This window comes from Polypterus senegalus, chromosome 8, assembly GCF_016835505.1.
Source record: "Polypterus senegalus isolate Bchr_013 chromosome 8, ASM1683550v1, whole genome shotgun sequence".
Taxonomy (NCBI): domain Eukaryota; kingdom Metazoa; phylum Chordata; class Cladistia; order Polypteriformes; family Polypteridae; genus Polypterus; species Polypterus senegalus.
The window spans coordinates 166,904,218-166,920,207 of NC_053161.1; the positions used below are offsets into that span (position 1 = coordinate 166,904,218).

A 15,990-nucleotide genomic window follows, 5' to 3' on the forward strand; every position below is an offset into this window, starting at 1 on the left:
AACAAACGTCGTGGTCAGTTGGTTAGGCTTCTGACCGAATTTTCCCCAAAGAGAATTCAGAAATAACTTGGAAATTTGTCTCTTGGCGGGTTGGAGGCTATGTTTTCACGCTCCAATAAGACGCCTTCTTTTAAGAAATAGTCGTCAACATAGCGCCGCGGGCGCTTCGTCCACGGCCCAAGATGGCCATCCAGAGGCCTCCTGTTTGCCTTTCAGATGAATTTTGATGTACTCGGAAAATAAATCTGCGGTACTCTGCTCGTAGTGCCATATCTCATGAATTTTTAAAACTTTGTACCCTTTATCTAAGGCCTTGAGTATTTCGACGCTGCACCAGGTTCCTGTTAAAGACCTTTCCCGATCATTGTGATGGCAAAGGCCGGTGGTTGTCTGGGTTTCTGCACACGTACGGCACAAAACGAACATCAATTTATTGCAAATTCTTAAAGGGAGGACCGGAAAATACAAATTGCGTGGGGCGAGCATGGTGATTTTAATGAGCCCGAAGTATTGCTTAAGATCGCCAAACTCCTCAAAAATAAAGGTCGGATGGCCGATCGGGTAGGTTTTTGTTTTGTTGACGTAGGGGTACAGACTTGTAAAATCGTAATATTGCATTTGCTCGTCACCTTGGACTTTATGGTATAATTTGATCGCGTTGGTGCCCTCCATAAAGGGCATCACGGGATTGATAGGTTCAGGAAACTCAAAGCGTCTTAAGAAATCTTGAAGCTCTGCGTCCTCTTTTTTCATGCGCTCCCAAGCGTGTTCCCAAAGCACTTTCACCGTCAGATTAAAGTTTTCCCGCAATTTAATGAGTTTATCGTTAAACGTTTTAAACAATTCTGCATAAGACGTCCCCGTAAGAGGGTGTTTGGCTTGCGCATCGTAGCACTCTGGACATCCGTGATAAAAGCAGCCAGCAAACTCAAAGGCCGTGGGACACCCTGAACTTCGCGTAACCATCTAGATAAAAGGACCCCATCTTGACTTCACCGTGATTCCGAGCATGTCGAATGTTTATTTTTTCCTTCTCGGAAAGAAACATTAGCCACTGAATAGAAGCATTAGAATAAGCTTTGTGAGTGCTTTTGTAATGGTCAGTAGGAATGATTCCAATTGCATTATCAGGCATGCAGTTTTGTCTGTACATGGACATACAGAGAGAAGCTAGGGTCATACACTGAAAAGGATCAATATTACCGATCCCGATCACTTCATCTCTAAATTTCATACAGGCAGTTCTCAAAATAACCACGTCGTTTCGACAATAGTACGCCATTTCTTGTCTAAAGTTGAAGGTTCCGCTTTTAATAGAGTCGTACCAAGACAAAAACTCCTCTCTTTCCTGGCTCATCATGTGTTGAATGCCGTAATATTTAGGCTCGGGTATGGGCCGATGTAATTTTGATTTTCAGCGGTATTAAAGAAATGGGGAAAGTACCCTTTTTGAGCCTGGAATCCCAGGGCTTTGGGCATACTGCTCAATTTCATAGGTAAGAAGTTCAACGAGTCGATAAATCTCAAGTTGTAATCTTCTTCTATAAAGCACATTAATTTACAACCCTGAGATGTAACAAATGGAGTTTGCCCGCTTTCGATGAGATATTTCATGAGGAAATATCCGTCATACCCCTTAGAATTGTGAGCTATGAACGTGTAATCTTTGTATTTCGGACATCGATATCTGTGAAAGAATTTTGCTACGCAGTCCTCGCCGGCCCATCTCCATGATCGACCGCTCCAATGCATGCAGTGGATGTAATTGGGGATGTGTGTACCAGCATCTTGACGGCACTCAAAATCGTAGAACACGTATTTTCATGGTTTGGTCTTTGCGGTAAGCTTTGAATAAAACACTGATGGTTTTCATCCGACTCTTTTACGACTGCTCTACAAACGCGACAGTGTTTGGGTCGACACTTGTGAGGTTTTGAACCGGCTTTCAAGCTGTATCTCTCGTAACAGAGAACACAGACTTTAAGGACGTCCATATACTTTCAGACCGACGTCTTTTCATTCCATTTCGGGTTTTGTGGATTTCAAGCAAACCCTGATCGACAGAAACGACGCAATCGGGACATCGTAAAGCCTCCTCGTCAACTAATAGACAGTTTGTAGATAAACAGACATCACAGTGCTGTTCGCAGCGATGCCGTGACGGTATAGAATATCCCGTGTAACAGAAATCGCAGACGTAGGAAAACCCCAGAAAACCTTTTAGATTCAAAATACCGTAATAATGATCCTGGTGCAAAAACAGGAACGCAGTCTTTGTTTTTCTAACCTGGGTTGCTTCAAATTTTAATAGAGTGACGGTGTTCGGTTCCCTGTACCAGACGATGATTTTAATTCCTAGTAGCCTCTCAAATTTTTCGACATCTGAAAACGTTACTTTCTGATCCGTTGATAAACCGACCCCAACGTGCAGACGGCGGGCCTCTTGTTCACACAATTTCTGATTGTTTCTGAACTTATCGTTTAATACAGCCAGCAAACCCCTGGCAAAACAGCACTGATCATCCCGGTTAAAGGAGTTCCATAGGTGCTTCCGTTTCTTTTGAAGGATTACATCGTTGAATAGGGAACAGGCTTTACGCCTAGCCCGCCGCCACCAGATGGAACCCTGACCACCTGAACGATTAACGCCAGACTGGAATCGGCTAAAATAGTAGCGTGACTCTGGAGAAGTAATTCAATTTGATTAAAAAAGTCTTCAACAGAAAGCAGGCCAGCTGGGGTTAGGGAGAAAACACTGGGGTTGAGAGATTCGGCACGTAATTCTAACTGAACTAGATCCATAGGATTCAAAGTGTTCGTAAAACTGTCTAATATTTGCTGAAGGGTCTCGTGTATATGATTAAAAACTTCGGCGAATGAATCAAGTGTGTAGGCCTCTGAAAAATTGAAGCGGTGTCTAATCTCGATATTGTTAAATTTTGGACGATCCGTTATAGACAAATTATTTAATCGAGAGGTAGAGGGTTGTGGGGAAATTACTGACGGATTCACCGTGTGCGGTGTAGAGGGTTGTGGGGAACTTACTGGCGGCTCTGGAGACGATGGATTCACCGTATGCGAGGTAGATGGCTGTGGAGAGTTGGTTTCGAGACTCAAGTTTACCCCGGACGAATTAGTCACTCCTGATCCTGTCTGAGGATGTGGGGAGGAAGTATCCGCTCTTTTAAGTCGTCAACAGGTGGGTGTTGAAGACTGGCCTTACTAGGCCCCGAGATTCCTGAGGTAGAAGGCTGTGGGGATTCTACATACATGTTTAGGGCAATTGGTTGTTGTGAAGGGCCTGATGACGTTCTGTCCTGAGAAGAGGTATTCTTCAAAAGCTCCAACAGAGCGTTAACTACGGCTATTTCATCAGAATTTAGAACCTGGAGCGATGTATCAATGAGATCAAAATTGTCAATAGGATGTGTCACTGGGGTTGGTGAATGAACAATTTCAGGTGATCGCGGGGGTAGGTATTTTAGGGGGTTTTATAGAATATTCAAGGTTATCAGACATCTCTTTTAATAGTCTCAGGTTTTCACTGGACGGCCTTTTCCTACCTTTGCGCCCTACAGGATGTTCACGGAAGCTGTCTGTTCCACTGTCGTTGCTGCTGTCACTGCTGTCGCGTTCTTTGCTGCTAGCGCTAGACCCGTTTTCAGGCATGACCTAAATTTAAGCAAAGGTTACAGTTATAAGCACAGAAAATAAAAATTTGCATTCAATGTTATTCTTATTGAAAGAAAAAAAAGTAAATATAAAACCTATTCTTTAATTTCTGGGTAGAACCTTGGAAAAAGTATACAGATGCAGCAAATGTAAACTCATGTCGGGTACGGAATTGTACCCAGGAGACTCTAATTCTATAAATTGTTCAAATGCCCAGCGAAGAACGTCACCCAACAGCACCAGTCTTTCGCGATGTCTCCGGTCGTGGTCAGGCTGATGGGAATATCGGGGTGAATAACGACTTCTTCGCGAGATCCTCGCTCAGAGTGAGGCGATGTCGGTAAAGTTCCCCACCTGGGGGATGAACGGCGTCTAGAATTAGAAGACGCCGACGATTGCGCTGGAGAATACCCACGGCTGCTCTGGCTGGGTGTCGGAGAATGCCCTCGGCTGCTCTGAGAGGCTGCTGGAGAATACCCCCTGATGCTCCGAGGCTGCCCTCGGCTGCTCTGAGAGGCTGCTGGAGAATACCCCCTGATGCTCGAGGCTGCCCTCGGCTGCTCTGAGAGGCTGTTGGAGAATACCCCCTGATGCTCTGAGAAGTTGTGGTTGGTTGTGGATCCTCCCAGTTTTTGTAGACTTCTAGATTGTCTGAACCTTGCAGCAATTGTGTTAAAACACCCGGGAAAGTTGAATCTGAAAATAAAATTATAACCTTCTCAGTTAAAGGACTCTTTACACAAAATCTGCAGATAAGTGTGATCCCCAAAGTTTCATCCATAAATTGAAAAGGCCACTTACCGTGACTGTACAAATCAGCGTAATCCCTTTGAGAATCTGTTTGGTTTTGTACAGAATTTTCGTCTACAAAACAAAATACACCCCTATTTAAAATAACATTTCCCAATCCCTGCTCTTGCAGCAGCTGAACCAAATGACCAAGCACCAATCCAGACACCCACATACATACACAAGCTGCTCTACACGGGCTCTTGCAGCAGCTGAACCAAATGACCAAGCACCAATCCAGACACCCACATACATACACAAGCTGCTCTACACGTGCTTACGCACGCACGCATGCACGCACACGCACACACCCACACACACACGGCCCTCAAACGGTTAATTATCACACAACGTTTTAATATGCATCACCCCTATTCAACCCGATAGGCTTCTTGTAACTACCAAGCACTTTAACAAACTGCATGAGCAATCCCTAAACTAAATTGGGTAAATCATTTTCAAAATAATCGGGTCTCAAGGTAATAAAATATAAATATATACATAAATACAGAAACACGTTATAATATTCATTTACCCGATGATTCAACAATACTTTTGGTACGTCTTACATTTCATTTTAGCAACGCTCGGGGGCTTCCGAACGCTAGTAATTACATGCACGCCTGCGCACATGCACGACGGTGCACACACCAGAGTGCGCGTGCGCACACGTAAGCACATAGAAACGATGTAAACATTTTAGTATTTTAATAAAAAATCTCACCTGGTTGATTAAAATCGATTGGCGACTCTATCTGTATAAATAATTCTAAAGAAAAGAAAATAAATGAATCAACCGCACGTTTTGAAATAACTTTATTGTATTCCAAGACATTTTCCATTACAACCCAGTAATTATACTCAAATATTCACTCACGCACTTCGTTCATGCGGTTAGTTAAGATACGTTTATAGACTCCTCAGCCCATTTCATGAGCGGATCAACCCAGAAGAAACATGTTATAAACAGTTTTATATTGACAAACACGTAAGCGCTTATACATGCACGCGAGCTACCGATCACCTATCCCAACCGCCCCCCCCCCGCCCCTTGCCGATATACGCACGCCAGCAGCCTAAATACTGATATGCAAGCCATGCGCGTATTAAACAAGATATATTAAAAAAGGTTTTTACCATTTTGCGAATCGACGGGTATGAACAACTCTAAGGAAAAAATATAAGAATTCACACCTCAGTTTTTAAAACATTTTCATTTAACGCTAATAAAATCATAAATAGTCTTACCTGGGTGCTCGGTTGTGACGATTGTTGCAGTTTGGTCTGTATCAAGAATAATTAGATTTCATTTAGATGCAGTCATTAAAATTACAATACATTATTCTAATAAATTCGTGCTGACAAACCGTATTGGGAGCGATTCATCTTTGCAGTTCTGAACAAAGCGTAGAGGTATGGGGCTTGGGGTCCGACCGCGGCTTATTTATAGATCCAAGAAGCGGGTGTTTTACAATGTGCCCCAATCATTTAAATCGGACATCCGTATAATGCCCTTTGTCCAGTGTGGTCCGGAATTCGCCTAATAGATTTGTTTAAACATCTGTACGTATCTCCGCAAGACCTTTTCACCTTTGCAAAAATTTTGATCCGGTCACAAAGTTAATGGTTATCCGAATTCGCCTAATAGATTCCGTTGTAACTCGTAGATTTGATTAAACAGACGCATTCTGTTTTGCTCCGAGGTTAAAGGTCATCAACGTCCTGAGCCAGCCAAACTGCGGAAGTGCCACCGATTCCCCAAAGACCACAGCCCGAGATATCCGCTCTGATTAACCCATTCAAACTTTTAGAAAAAACTATCCAGATTTCTTCATGAGGGGAGGATTAACAGGGGTAGAAAAAGGGTTGTTTTAGATCGATTTAAATACAAATTATAAATATATTAATTCATTTAGCATTTAGACGTCTCCAAGGTGCTTTACAAGGGAACTGCTGCATCTTATTTAACTGTGTTATTTTTAAAGGACTTAGCGAACTAGTTATCACGTGTTTTACACGCTATCATGAAAGCCTTTAACTTTTCAACATCCATCCGTCTTTGGGAGAAAAGTATCTGCGCAAGCTAAGCGCATGGGGATGGAAGAACGGGGCTTACGCTCAGCTGTTGACAAGCCTGCGCGCCTGGACTGAATCAGCGGAGCTGTCAGGGAGGAGGTGAACTTACACACAGCTCCACCCATATGGCATGCACTGACGGCTCTAGCTGCGCCCGACTCAGTGTGAACAGAGAGAGATCCTTTCTGTGTGCTTTGGGAATGACCAGCTCGCGGATGCGCGCAGGGACTGCTAAAAGCCAGGCTGCGCAGAGGGTGCCGGGCAGCTTGTATTTCAACGTGCTTTGAACTACAAGCACACGCCTGCGGGGCTGCTAAACGCTAGACTGCTTGTCTTTCTGTGCGCTGCTGAATGCTTTTAAACTCAGAGCCTGTCTGTGAAAGGATTTTCACGGAGATGGGAAGGAAAAGGCTGTTTTGTCTTAGATAAAATACAAGGGAGTTTACAAATGATATAGCAACGATTAGATAGATAGATATTTTTAAAATAATTGTTACATAGATACAGGGATTCTTACCTAAAGCAATATTGGCAGGAACGGCGACAAGTTAGATCGGTCCGAACGGAGCCTGTGTGTGTGTATGTCCCAGGAAGCGGAGGGGCCAGACATCATGTGCTGCAGTGAGGCTTAGGCAGGCCATTCAGTCTGGGTATGGATAGGAACATGCCTGAACTTGTCCAGGGACCGGCTGCAGCATGCCTGAACCTCTTTGGAAGAGGGGTGGGGGGCTGGGAAGTGGTGGGGTGGTGATGGGTTCAAGGGGGCCTAGGCAGCCCTTGGGCATGTCTGAACTTGCCCTAGTGAGATGGGGCAATGCAGGTGGCCAAGCAGGGGGCGGGGTGGTGGGGGTTCAAGGAGGGTGGGGGGCATCCATCAAATTGCCCTTGACAGTTTCCTGGGGAAAACAGATGGCTGGGCTAAAGGTCAACAAACAACCGGTGGTTGGGGGTGGGGACTTCCTGTCATTAATCAACAGGGGCCCGGATCAAGGTCATCCAAGGTCAACAAAACAACCGGTGGTGGGGGAGGGTACTTCCTGAAAGGTCATCCAAGGTCAACTAACAACAGATGGTGGGTGGGGGCGGGACTTCCGGTCTTCGATTAAAGGGGGCGTGGTTTAATCTCATCAATCAAACTCGGATTAAATTTTGACAGAAGCCGCCTGACATTATACTACTCGCTATATCGTAACTACAGGGTCACGGGGGTCTGCTGGAGCCAATCCCAGCCAACACAGGGCGCAAGGCAGGAAACAAATCCCGGGCAGGGCACCAGCCCACCGCAGAATTCTTGTTATCCTCTTTCTTATTTATTACTCAAGCTTTCATATTTCATGTCTCTTATCCAAACCCTTTAACTGTGATTCAGTGGCCATGAAGAGCAGAGGCCTATCCAGTGTTCAAACTCTCCTACTGAGGACCAAAGTCTGTCCATCCACCATCTGTGCGTGTGTAGTGACGCTGAGAGAGAGACGCTCGTTGTGGCACAACAAGCCTGTCATCTTGAACCCCAGGCATCAGTTGGCTGTGTGGAGATTGTCCATTGAGCTCAGGTGGCTCACAGGCCGAAGAGAGAATGGCTGGATAGAGAGCGGTGTCACTCAAATCTTCTGTCTGTCCCTCCTAGACTGGACTGTCATGTCCTCCAATGTGCCACCACCTCCTCTCTGTTTATGTCGGCTCACCCTTGTCACTGATTGCTGATTGTCTTTGTTCCTGTTGTTTTTAATTGTCCTCTTGTTTGCATTATACTTCTGCTAAATAAAATAAAGGCTGATTGTTACATCTAATTAAACTGCAGACTTGGCTAGGCCAGCATTTATAAATGGCCTTCTGCAAATGAACACAGTTGCGTCCTGAATGACAAACAAAAATCTGAGTTTGTCACCCCACTTGCATTAAATGTGAAAACTTTGTCTGTTCAGTGTGACTGCCAATGTCCTTTCTTTATGACATGCCAGTTTGAGTGGTGACTTCTGTCTGAATGACACGACAGACAGAAGACCCTGCCATGTATATAGTACCTTTGAGGACAGTGTTGCTGTAGGGTTCAAATTGGATTTCAGTCCAAATACAAGCAGTCTCCTGTTCAGTGACAAATCTGAGTGTCCAGCTCTGCTCACAGTCATCAAAACAGTTACTGAGACCCCTGGTTGTCTGCCTGTCTGCGAATTTATAGACACAATGTACACAGCAGGGGTCTGACTTGAAGGAACAAAGAGAGACAAAGAGACAATGTGGACATTTAGACAATAAACCGATAAAGCTGAGCTGATACTGAGGTGACAAGGATTTGAAAGGAGACTTTAATGTGGTGACAATGACAAGAAAAATGTAGTGAGGGATTGTGGAAGAAATGATGACAATGAATGTGGACTGAAGTGACAAGTTCAGCACGTGACACTGACTTTATTAGACAGGCCTTTCTGGTCATTCATTGTCCTCAAACAGGTGACAGTTGCTCCTTGTGTCATCCCATTGACAGTCCAGTCAAATTCTTACTGACGTATCCAACCAACAAGCCACACATGGCCACTGATAAACAGGAATGGACTAAAACACAGAAGTTCAAATAATGGAGTAGAAAACACAAATCTGCTGAGTTGATGTCCTCCTCACGTCTACTTTAATGATGCCATCAGCTGAAACTGTTTGGACAAAAAAAAATAAGAAAAACTGATGAAGAGCTGAAAAGAAAGCCATTAGATCCTCTTGTGTGTCTTGTTTTCACACCACATGGTGTTTGTCTCTCCATTTTCTTCTTCTCCACATATACCCATTTTAGTTTTATGACATTTCTTCTTGAAATATGCCTCACAATGGAGGAGACTCCAGCAACTCACACCCATTTTTTTCTGCTATTTTACCTAACTTTTTATGTTTTAATTAAAGGGAAAGATGGTGGGCACCTATTGTTTGTCCCACCACATGTCCTCACTTGTCTCTCTTCTTCTCCACAGACTGTCTGATTGTGCCCTCATCCCCACATGTTCCTCGGCTATCTTCTTGGCACTTTCTTCTCCAAACTCCCGGCTGTCTGAACTGGAGCTGAATTACAACAAAATGAAAAATGCAGGAGTGGCTCAGGTGTTTAAGGGGCTGAGGAGCAAACATTGCAAATTAGAGAAACTGAGGTGAGTGAGGGGATTTCATTTCTTATGACTTTGGCACTGTTTTGTGTCTTGCCTCAAATCCCATAGACGTACCACTGTTTGCAAGGTATTGTACTTTATGATTTCTCCCCCCTTTCCCTTCTACATCTATAGCCTCAAGCAATTACATAGAGTTAAAGACAAGCAGGAGTTAAGTTACAACTTCAAATAATGTATTATCTCTCTATATATATATATATATATATATACAGTGGTGTGAAAAACTATTTGCTCCCATCCTGATTTCTTATTCTTTTGCATGTTTGTCACACAAAATGTTTCTGATCATCAAACACATTTAACCATTAGTCACATATAACACAAGTAAACACAAAATGCAGTTTTTAAATGATGGTTTTTATTATTTAGGGAGAAAAAAAATCCAAACCTACAGAATAGTTTTTCACACCACTGTATATATATAAAATCCAACATCTGTCTGTCTGTCTGTCCGCTTTTCACGAAAGAACAACTTAACGGATTTAGATCGGGTTTTTTTTTTGTAGAATTTGCTTGAACATTCTGGTTGATTTTGCGACTTCTCTCATTGTGCTAAGAATCATAGTTCACTAGTGGTACCAATTTATTTGCACAAACCAGAGAGACACACAGCAGGCTGAGGTCCTCCTCATTCACGTGCCAGCCTTGAGGTGTTTCTTACATCTGCTTAACTAGCAAACGAGAGAACTACTTAATGGCTGAAGATCGGGTTTTTTTCTAGAATTTGCTTGAACATTCCGGTTGATTTTGCAACTTCTCTCATCGTGCTAAGTATTACAGTTCGCTTGATATATTCATGCTAATCTGAGACAGAGCCTGCAGGCCGAGGGGTAGAAGGATGTTTGACGTCAGGAGTGGGGAGTCGATCTACCTCTACGTTTGTAGTGTAACTTACCTCCGCTAAGCTAGCAATACCTGTTTGTTTATTGATTTTTAAAGTTTGACCTGTTTTACTACTATGCGGGCGGAGCCGCGGGGAATGGCTAGTTGATAATATTCGGAAAATAATAACAATGAGCCAATATTACATTTGAATATTGACAACCATACATCCTGATAAATGCTGATGTGTAGTTTCAGGCAGTACACAGACTTATTAGTTACTAACGTCAGGCAATTAGGTGTAGTAAAAGACAAGCAGAAGTTAAGTTACAATTTAAATACAGTAGAGTCTCGTTTATCCGACATAAACGGGCTGGCAGAACGTCGGATAAGCGAAAATGTCGGATAATGGAAGGTGTTAAGAAAAAGCCTATTAAATGTCAAACTATGTTATAATTTTACACATTAGGAACCTAATACAGTGGCTCGGTTCACAATCGTCTTTGAACATGTACAAATCGGGTTATGACCAAAAAGCACGACAAACTTTTTCCTCTGTTCAGGACCACACACTCAGTATAGGAACAAGCAAGTTTCCCTTTCGGTTTGTGCGAACCGATGATTTCCACACATGTTCAGTCTCTCCCTGTGCTTTCCCTGTGCACTGAGAGAGAGCAAGAGACACAGACAGACACACGTATGCACGAGAGAGACACACACGCGCGCACACACACACACACGTGCGCGAGAGAGACACACGAAGACACACGCGCACACACACACGCGTGGGATAAAGAGAGACACACACGCGCACGAGACACACACACACACATGCAAGCGTGCGAGGGAGACACACACACACACACAAAATAATGTAACATGATTGTCAAAGTAATTGTTTTGTGTATTTGGTCGCAGCGTCACAAAGTTGTTTTCGTCTAGCTGTATCAGAAAATGTACCACGACGTCTGACACGACCTCCTTTTTAGTGTTTTCTCACAGCTTGGATTGCTGCTGTCAATAATGGGTTTGAGTCTACATATATATATACATACCTATCTACATCATATATGCACACACATATATATATACATACATACACACAAATTATAAATATGTGTGTGTATGTATGTATGTGTGTATATATAATGTAGATAGGTGTGTGTGTGTGCGTGTATGTATATATATATATATATATATATACACACAGGTATATATATATATATATGTATGTGTCTATATGTGTGTGTATAGCTTTGGTCACTGAGTGCAAGGGAGAAATAATAAAATATAGTCTATAAGTTATTAAACAGTAAAACATTAACGTTTTAAGAAGTAAAGCTACATTGAGCATTACTGGAGTGGCTTCGGGTAAACTACATTTTAAAGACGGTGTCTATAGCTCAGGAGGAGGAGGAAAAAAAGTAAAAGTGCTCACTTTGGCTTAAGGCAGAAGCGCAGTCAGCGTCTCAAAGGCCGACACAGCTATGCACGCGCGCTGGCTGCTCAAGTTTTGCAGGGCAGGAGACGCCACTTTTTGCAGACACGTTCACGTGATCAAAATTCTCCGCGCTCTTTGGAGGTCATTCATATATATATATATATATATATATATATATATATATTGTCACACACGCGCGCATGGGAGGCAGCTAAAGGGCTTGAGTGAAGGCAGTTCGGAGGCATGCCGGGTGTGGCAGAGTGCACTGACTCTTTTTCTCCCTTGCCTGTAGACCATTCCCGGGGGATTTCACCTGGATTTCCTGACATCACTTCCGGGACTGAGCCAATGGAAGTCGGCCACACCAGCTCCAGTCCCTCTGATGTCACCTCCGGCTACGAGCCAATGGTGGAAGACCACGTGCCAGATCCATACGACCTCACTTCCTGTCTCCCCCTTTAAAACCTGCCCCTTTTCCTTTGTTTCTCAGTCTTGTTTTGGACTCGGTTGTATGCACTTCAGTGCTCTGTATTTCAATAAGAAAAACGACTTTGCAGCCAGGATACCACAATATACGGGTGGCTGCCCCAACTCTTTATGTCCATGTCTCGTTCTTGTGACAGTGGCGTAGTCGGCAGGATGGAGAAGTCCCAGAAGAGAAGGGGACAGGACCTGCAATATACCCAGGTGGGAGCGTACCGGGGCCGAGTCTTCAGGCGGGAGGGTGCCCGCGTCCGGCGTGACCTGGTGCGGGCTCCGCTCCCGGCACTCATAACTAGGCCATCTGGAGAGGCCAGGGAGTGTGTGGGTGGGGCTCACAGAATTGGGCTGCCCTGGAGGGGGGAGGCAAAAGGGACTCAGTATGCTCTCCTGGGGGAGAGTGCCTGCCTCCCTGCGAAACCAAAGCCCCATTTACCACCTAGGGGTGCCCCAGACTGGCAGGTGAATAAAATAAAAAAATGGAGGTTGGACCCTGAGCGGCCGACCAACAGACAAGCCTGGTCCTTATGGGCAATGGTAGGGCATTGGCTACGCCATTTGAAAACACGCCCTACCAAATAATAGAGCAGGTAGCTTGCTATCTGCTCCTGGAAGCGCTTCCCGTGGCTTCACCCAGCCGGTTTGGGGCGGCGGTTTAAGAACATGTCTGAGCTCATAGAGCTTATGGAGACGCAGAGGGCGGCCTCACACTCTGGGGGAGCAGGACCGTCCTCATGTCAAACCCAGCCGGGGTATGTTCCAAGACCTAGCCTCTCCCTGTACAATCCGGAGCTCGTACGGGCGTCCGCTGTGCCGCGGGCTCGCAAACCGCTTGGGGGCAAGGAGGAATGCAGGTGGAGGGCGAGGAGGGGTTGGTGTGCTCTGGCTAATCCGTTGGCGGTCCCACATACTGGCGTGGTGATCGTCAACGGACACAAGACCACAGGTTTGTTCGACCGTAGCAACATTTCCATTGTTGCCCGCCGCTTTGTGCAACCGCAACAGTGGCTAAAATTTAAGACCGGTATAACCTGTGTCCACGGAGACATCCGCTGGTACAGGTCCGCCGCTGTGTCATCAGTTACGGAGGGTCAGTTCAGAACTCACCGTAGCGGTCCTACCTGATCCTCCACACCCGGTGATACTAGGGCGGAACTGGTCTAAAATCAAAAGCGGTGAGACACATACCACTCCCGGGGTTAATTTGGGCCTCGTTATGGACGGAGATAACCCGTCTCAAGCTGCCTCCACGCCGTGTAATCAGCCGGCAGAGAGAGACGAAGCGGTCGCCCTGACTGACGTGGCAACTCCCGGGCCATCGCGGGCTAACACGTCATCCACCAACGATGCGGCGGAGCGGGAGGAAACCACGCCCATTGAGGTCGACGCTGACCCTCTCTCCGTGTTGCGGTTCCAATTTAAAGAAACGCCGGCTTCTTTTAGAAGGGAGCAATGGAATGATGACTCCCTGAAGTTTGTAAAAAATGCAGTGGTCCTTGTCAATGGCCAGCGCACTAATCAGTCGATGCCACAGGGCCCCTACTTTGTGCTAGATAATGACCTCCTTTACCGTGTAGCAATGCATGACGGGCAGGAGACGAGGCTGCTGCTAGTGCCGCGTACCTTCCGCGCAGGTCTGCGAGCTAGCACACGCCCACCTCCTAGGTGGCCACCTGGGCACCAAAAACTCTGGAGCGGATCAAGCCCGTTTCTACTGGCCAGGAATTAATGAGGAGGTTCGCCGCTTTGCGCTTCCTGCCCGGAGTGTCAACTGCGACAAATTCCTAGGAGGGACCGTGCTCCTCTCATTCCTATTCCACTGATTGACGTTCCTTCCACAGAATCGGGGTCGACCTGGTTGGGACCCCTGGAGCCCTCAGCCCGAGGACACAAGTACATTTTAGTCCTCGTGGATTACGCCACACGATACCCGAAGCTGTTCCGTTGCGCCAGCTACCTCTAAAGCCATCGCACGGGAATTACTAGGGTATTCGCGCGGGGATCCCCAAAGAAGTCTTGACAGACCAGGGGACCCCCTTCACCTCGGAGACGTTCAAGGAGACTGCCAGATTACTGAAAATAAAGCATTTAAAGACCTCGTGTATCATCCTCAAACCGACGGATTAGTAGAGAGGTTTAATCAAACTCTCAAGCAAATGCTGCGTAGGTGGTCAGCGAGGATGGAAGGAACTGGGATCAGCTCCTCCCCTCGTCCTTTTGCCTATCGGAAGTCCCACAAGCCTCCACGGGTTCTCCCCTTTTGAACTGCTGTACGGGCGACAACCTCGGGCATATTAGATATTTTGAAAGAAGGCTGGGAAGAAGAGGCTCTTCCCTCCACAAACATACTGGAGTATATCGCGCAGTTACGCGATAGATTTGGAAAGATTCGGCCTGTCCTTAAAAGTCACATGGAGGAAGCTCAAGCAGCACAGGCCCGGTACTACAACCGCGCACGCCTCTTCGGGAGTTCCGCCCGGAGATCGGGTCATGGTCCTAGTGCCTACCTCCCACTCTAAATTGCTTGCCCACTGGCAGGGCCCCTACGAAGTTAAGGAGAGGAAGGGACTGGTCGACTATTTGGTGAGTCAACCCAATCGTCGGCCAAAGGAGCGGGGTTATCATGTGAACCTGCTGAAACCGTGGAAGGACAGGGACCCCGATCCCTCCTCCGCCAGCCCGCCACTCTTCGCCACACACACGACCTTAACTTCAGAACGGACTTAAGTCCCAGACAGCGGCAGGAGCTGGAAACAGTTATCCGGACCATTCGGGAGGTAGTCAGTGAGAACCCCGGAAGGACCTCTCTGATTGAGCACAACATCGTGACAGAGCCCGGGGTTGTTGTCCGAGAATGCCCGTATCGCCTTCCCGAGGCAAAAAGGCTGAAGTGGAGCTTGAGATCAAGCGCATGCTGGAGCTAGGTGTGATTGAGGAAAGTTATAGTCCCTGGTCCAGCCCCATTGTGCTCGTCGGTAAGCCTGACGGAAGTTGGAGGTTCTGCAATGACTTCCGTCGGCTTAATCAAGTCTCCCAATTTGATGCTTATCCAATGCCACGCGTGGACGACCTCCTCGAGAGGCTTGGACAGGCTCAATACCTGACCACACTTGACATGACGAAAGGGTACTGGCAGGTTCCTTTAACGGACTCGCAAGGTAAAACCGCGCTTAGTACCCCTAGCGGACACTGGCAGTATCGTGTCCTTCCATTTGGGTTACACGGGCTCCAGCAACCTTTCAGCGTCTGGTGGACAAAGTGCTTCGGCCTCATAACTCATACAGTGCTGCCTACCTGGATGACGTGGTCATCTATTCCAGCACATGGAAGGAACACCTACAGCATGTCCAAGCGGTATTACGGACACTTGGTGAGGCCGGGCTCCGGATTAATCCCAGGAAATGCTTCTTCGGATTAAGCGAGGCCAAATATTTAGGCTACCTGGTGGGTCGGGGTACCGTAAGGCCACAGTGCTCCAAAATTGATGCCATTCTGAAATGGCCCTGTCCGTGAACCAAGCGGCAGGTCCAAGCCTTTCTCGGGTTAGCCGGGTACTAC

The 15,990-nt window shown here is 46.1% G+C and overlaps 1 protein-coding gene and 1 long non-coding RNA gene across 2 annotated transcripts in view; one reads left to right on the top strand and one right to left on the bottom strand.

Annotated features, from left to right (window-relative positions):
* Positions 1 to 15,990, top strand: part of LOC120534441 (NACHT, LRR and PYD domains-containing protein 3-like) — a 59,972-nt gene that overhangs the window by 22,354 nt on the left and 21,628 nt on the right. The window contains exon 4 of the mRNA XM_039762013.1: positions 9,498 to 9,671. Within this exon, the coding sequence (XP_039617947.1) occupies positions 9,498 to 9,671 (174 nt within the window). The remainder of the gene's footprint in view (positions 1 to 9,497; positions 9,672 to 15,990) is intronic.
* Positions 5,032 to 5,803, bottom strand: LOC120534475. The gene is made up of 3 exons (XR_005634763.1): positions 5,710 to 5,803; positions 5,599 to 5,628; positions 5,032 to 5,230 (listed from the first exon to the last, which is right to left on the bottom strand). It is a non-coding gene; the product is annotated as an uncharacterized LOC120534475 (long non-coding RNA).